At 38.5% G+C, this 2673-nt stretch overlaps 1 protein-coding gene across 2 annotated transcripts in view; it reads left to right on the top strand.

Moving 5' to 3' along the window:
• Positions 1-2673, top strand: part of LOC104876425 (ATP-dependent RNA helicase DDX19B) — an 18990-nt gene that overhangs the window by 8364 nt on the left and 7953 nt on the right. For both annotated transcript variants that reach the window (XM_010644422.2, XM_010644424.2), the window contains exons 2-4: positions 203-251; positions 1706-1759; positions 2452-2587. In XM_010644422.2, the coding sequence (XP_010642724.1) occupies positions 203-251; positions 1706-1759; positions 2452-2587 (239 nt within the window). The remainder of the gene's footprint in view (positions 1-202; positions 252-1705; positions 1760-2451; positions 2588-2673) is intronic.

Genomic DNA, 2673 nt, shown 5'->3' with positions numbered 1-2673 from the left:
AAAAAAAAAAAAAAAAATGAGTGAAAGGAATCCAACAGAACCACCTAATGAAGGAGCAAGGAGCATTGCTAGTGAATATATCTAATGAGTAGATCTTAAGAATTGCTCTTACCTGCTTTCATTGGGGAGGCTCTGTTGATTCAAAATATTTTACGTGATTTTCCTGATACTTACCCCTCTCTTTACCATATTCTCCATTTAGTTGAGCAACTTGCATCTAAAGGAAGAGAAAATCAAACCAGATGCCAATGGTGAGTAACTAAAAGCTAGTTTGGTATCAGATGTGATTTGCTTTCATACTGTATTTCTGTTTTAGCACAACAGTTACCTGGGGGAATTGTATGTACTAGACAGGTCTAGCAGACAGGACGTTTGTTTGACTTGGGGATCAATGAAGTGGATTTTTGACCAAGTATGTTCTGTATAAGAATGAGAACACCAAAAGGCTTATAAATTATTATAAGTTTGATACTCATCATAGGAGTGCTGCCAAGGATTACTTGTTGCTTTTTATTTTATTTTATTTACTTATTTGGTATTGGAGATTGAACTCGGATCTGTGCACTTGTGAGGCAGGCAGTGGCAACACTGAGCTAAATCCCTGGCCCCTACTTGTTGCTTTTTAAAAAACTATTCTTCAATTTGGGATTAAGTAGATAAAGTATGAACAACCTAATTATTTACCTGTTGTGATTATTCTGAACCCTTCTGTCAAAATATAATGGGTTGGGGACAGAGGCCCAGTGGTGGGGCTCTTGCCTAGCATGTGCAAAACGCTTAGTCCAGTCCCTGGCATGTGCGCGTGCGCACACACACACACAAACACACACACACACAAAATCTAAACAGATGGGGCATGTTACATTTACCTTACTCTCAATTCACTTAATTTTTTTCTGAACATATTTGTTTGACTACATTATGTGACTATGTATTTCTGTTAACCAACAGTGTAAAGCACAGATTTTATTTTTTTTTTATTTTGGCAGAGATTTTAATGACATAATTATGTTCATATTAAGAGAACATGATTTGCATAGATATTCTTGTGTTAAGCATGAAGGTGATTTCATTGCTATTTAATTATGTTTCTATACTATTGCAGAAATATTGATGCTATAAGGGAAACAATCATTAGTTTTGAGACAGAAAAAGGGGACCTGGAATTGAAAATAAGCAACTGTATTTTAAAACTTCATTTAAGGACAGCCAGACATGGTGGTGCATGTCTTAATCCCAGTGCTCAGGAGGCTGATGCAGGAGGATCGCCACAAATTCCAGGCCAGCCTGGGCTACATTCGACTTTAAGGCCAGCCTGAACTGTATAGCAAGACCCTGTCTCAAAAAATAACAACAAGGGTGGGGCATGGGTGGCGCATGCCTGTAATTCCTGCACTCGAAAGGCTGAGGCAGGAGGATCACTGTGAGTTCGAGACCAGCCTGGGCTACAGAGTGAGTTCCAGGTCAGTATCAACTCTGGGATAGTGAATTCCAGGTCAGTCTCAACTACGTAGTGAGACCCTGTCTCAAAAAATCACAACAAAACCCTGTATTTTAGCAGTGGCTTGGTTTCCTCCAGGTCTTGTTTTGTTTTTTGTTTTTTTGCCCTTCAGGGCTTTATGTTTCTACAGTCCTAGACTTTGAGTTGTCTCCATGGTTGTGGGGAATGTGATCTTGACTGATGACTACTTTGTATCTGATCAAGGTACTGTTGTCAAGACCAATGCTAATGAAGAGAAGACAGATGAAGAAGAGAAAGGTAACATAGCTTTAAAACTATATAAATAAGGTTCTACCTTCTGAGAAGTTGGGTTATTATAGGCTTTATTTTTTTACCCAGTTTGGCTCTTCTTTAGTCTGGGTTTCAGGATTAGATTTTCAGTTTAAATAATCAATAGGGGCCAGGGATTTAGCTCAGTGGCACCGAGCCTGCCTTGCAAGCACAAGGTCCTGAGTTCCATCCTTGGTACCAAAAAAAGAAATAATAATAATAATAATAATAGATGAAGGGATTCTAATGGTTTATTTTCAAACAGGGTTTTGTGTTTTGTTTTGTTTTTTTTTTTTTGGTACTGGGGATTGAACTTGGGTCCTTGTGCTTGTGAGGCAGGCAGAACCACTGAGCCAAATCCCCAGCCTGGGATTCTAATGGTTTACATCTTAGAGAAATTTTATATAGAACCAATGATGAACTTCAGCAGTAGCATGAAATATTCCCTGGCTGAGTTTCTTGTACAGGCATTATAAAAAAAATCTTAGCTGGGTGTGGGGGTGCATAGCTATGTTTCAGGCACTTTTCAAGTCCAATCCCTGGTACCATTAAAAAAAAAGAAAGAAAGCCTTTTAAAGTACATGTTATCATGTTATTACTTAAAGTATCAATGAAAGCTAAAAAGACCACATGGTAGATTTTAAAGAAATTTAAAAGTCTGCTCTTTTTTTTCCCAACAGAGGACAGAGCTGCCCAGTCTTTACTCAACAAGCTGATCAGAAGCAACCTTGTGGATAACACAAACCAAGTGGAAGTCCTGCAGCGGGACCCCAGCTCCCCTCTCTACTCGGTGAAGTCTTTTTTAGAGCTCCGCCTGTGAGTATTTACTTTCTGATTCTCCTTTTGCACTTAGATAGAGATGCTCTACCTGTCATTCAATATATATATATCTTTTTTTTTTT

This window comes from Fukomys damarensis, unplaced genomic scaffold, assembly GCF_012274545.1.
Source record: "Fukomys damarensis isolate Sample0158 unplaced genomic scaffold, DMR_v1.0_HiC HiC_scaffold_32, whole genome shotgun sequence".
Taxonomy (NCBI): Eukaryota; Metazoa; Chordata; class Mammalia; order Rodentia; family Bathyergidae; genus Fukomys; species Fukomys damarensis.
Note: the sequence above shows the minus strand (reverse complement) of the source record. Positions and strands in the feature narration are given on the sequence as shown.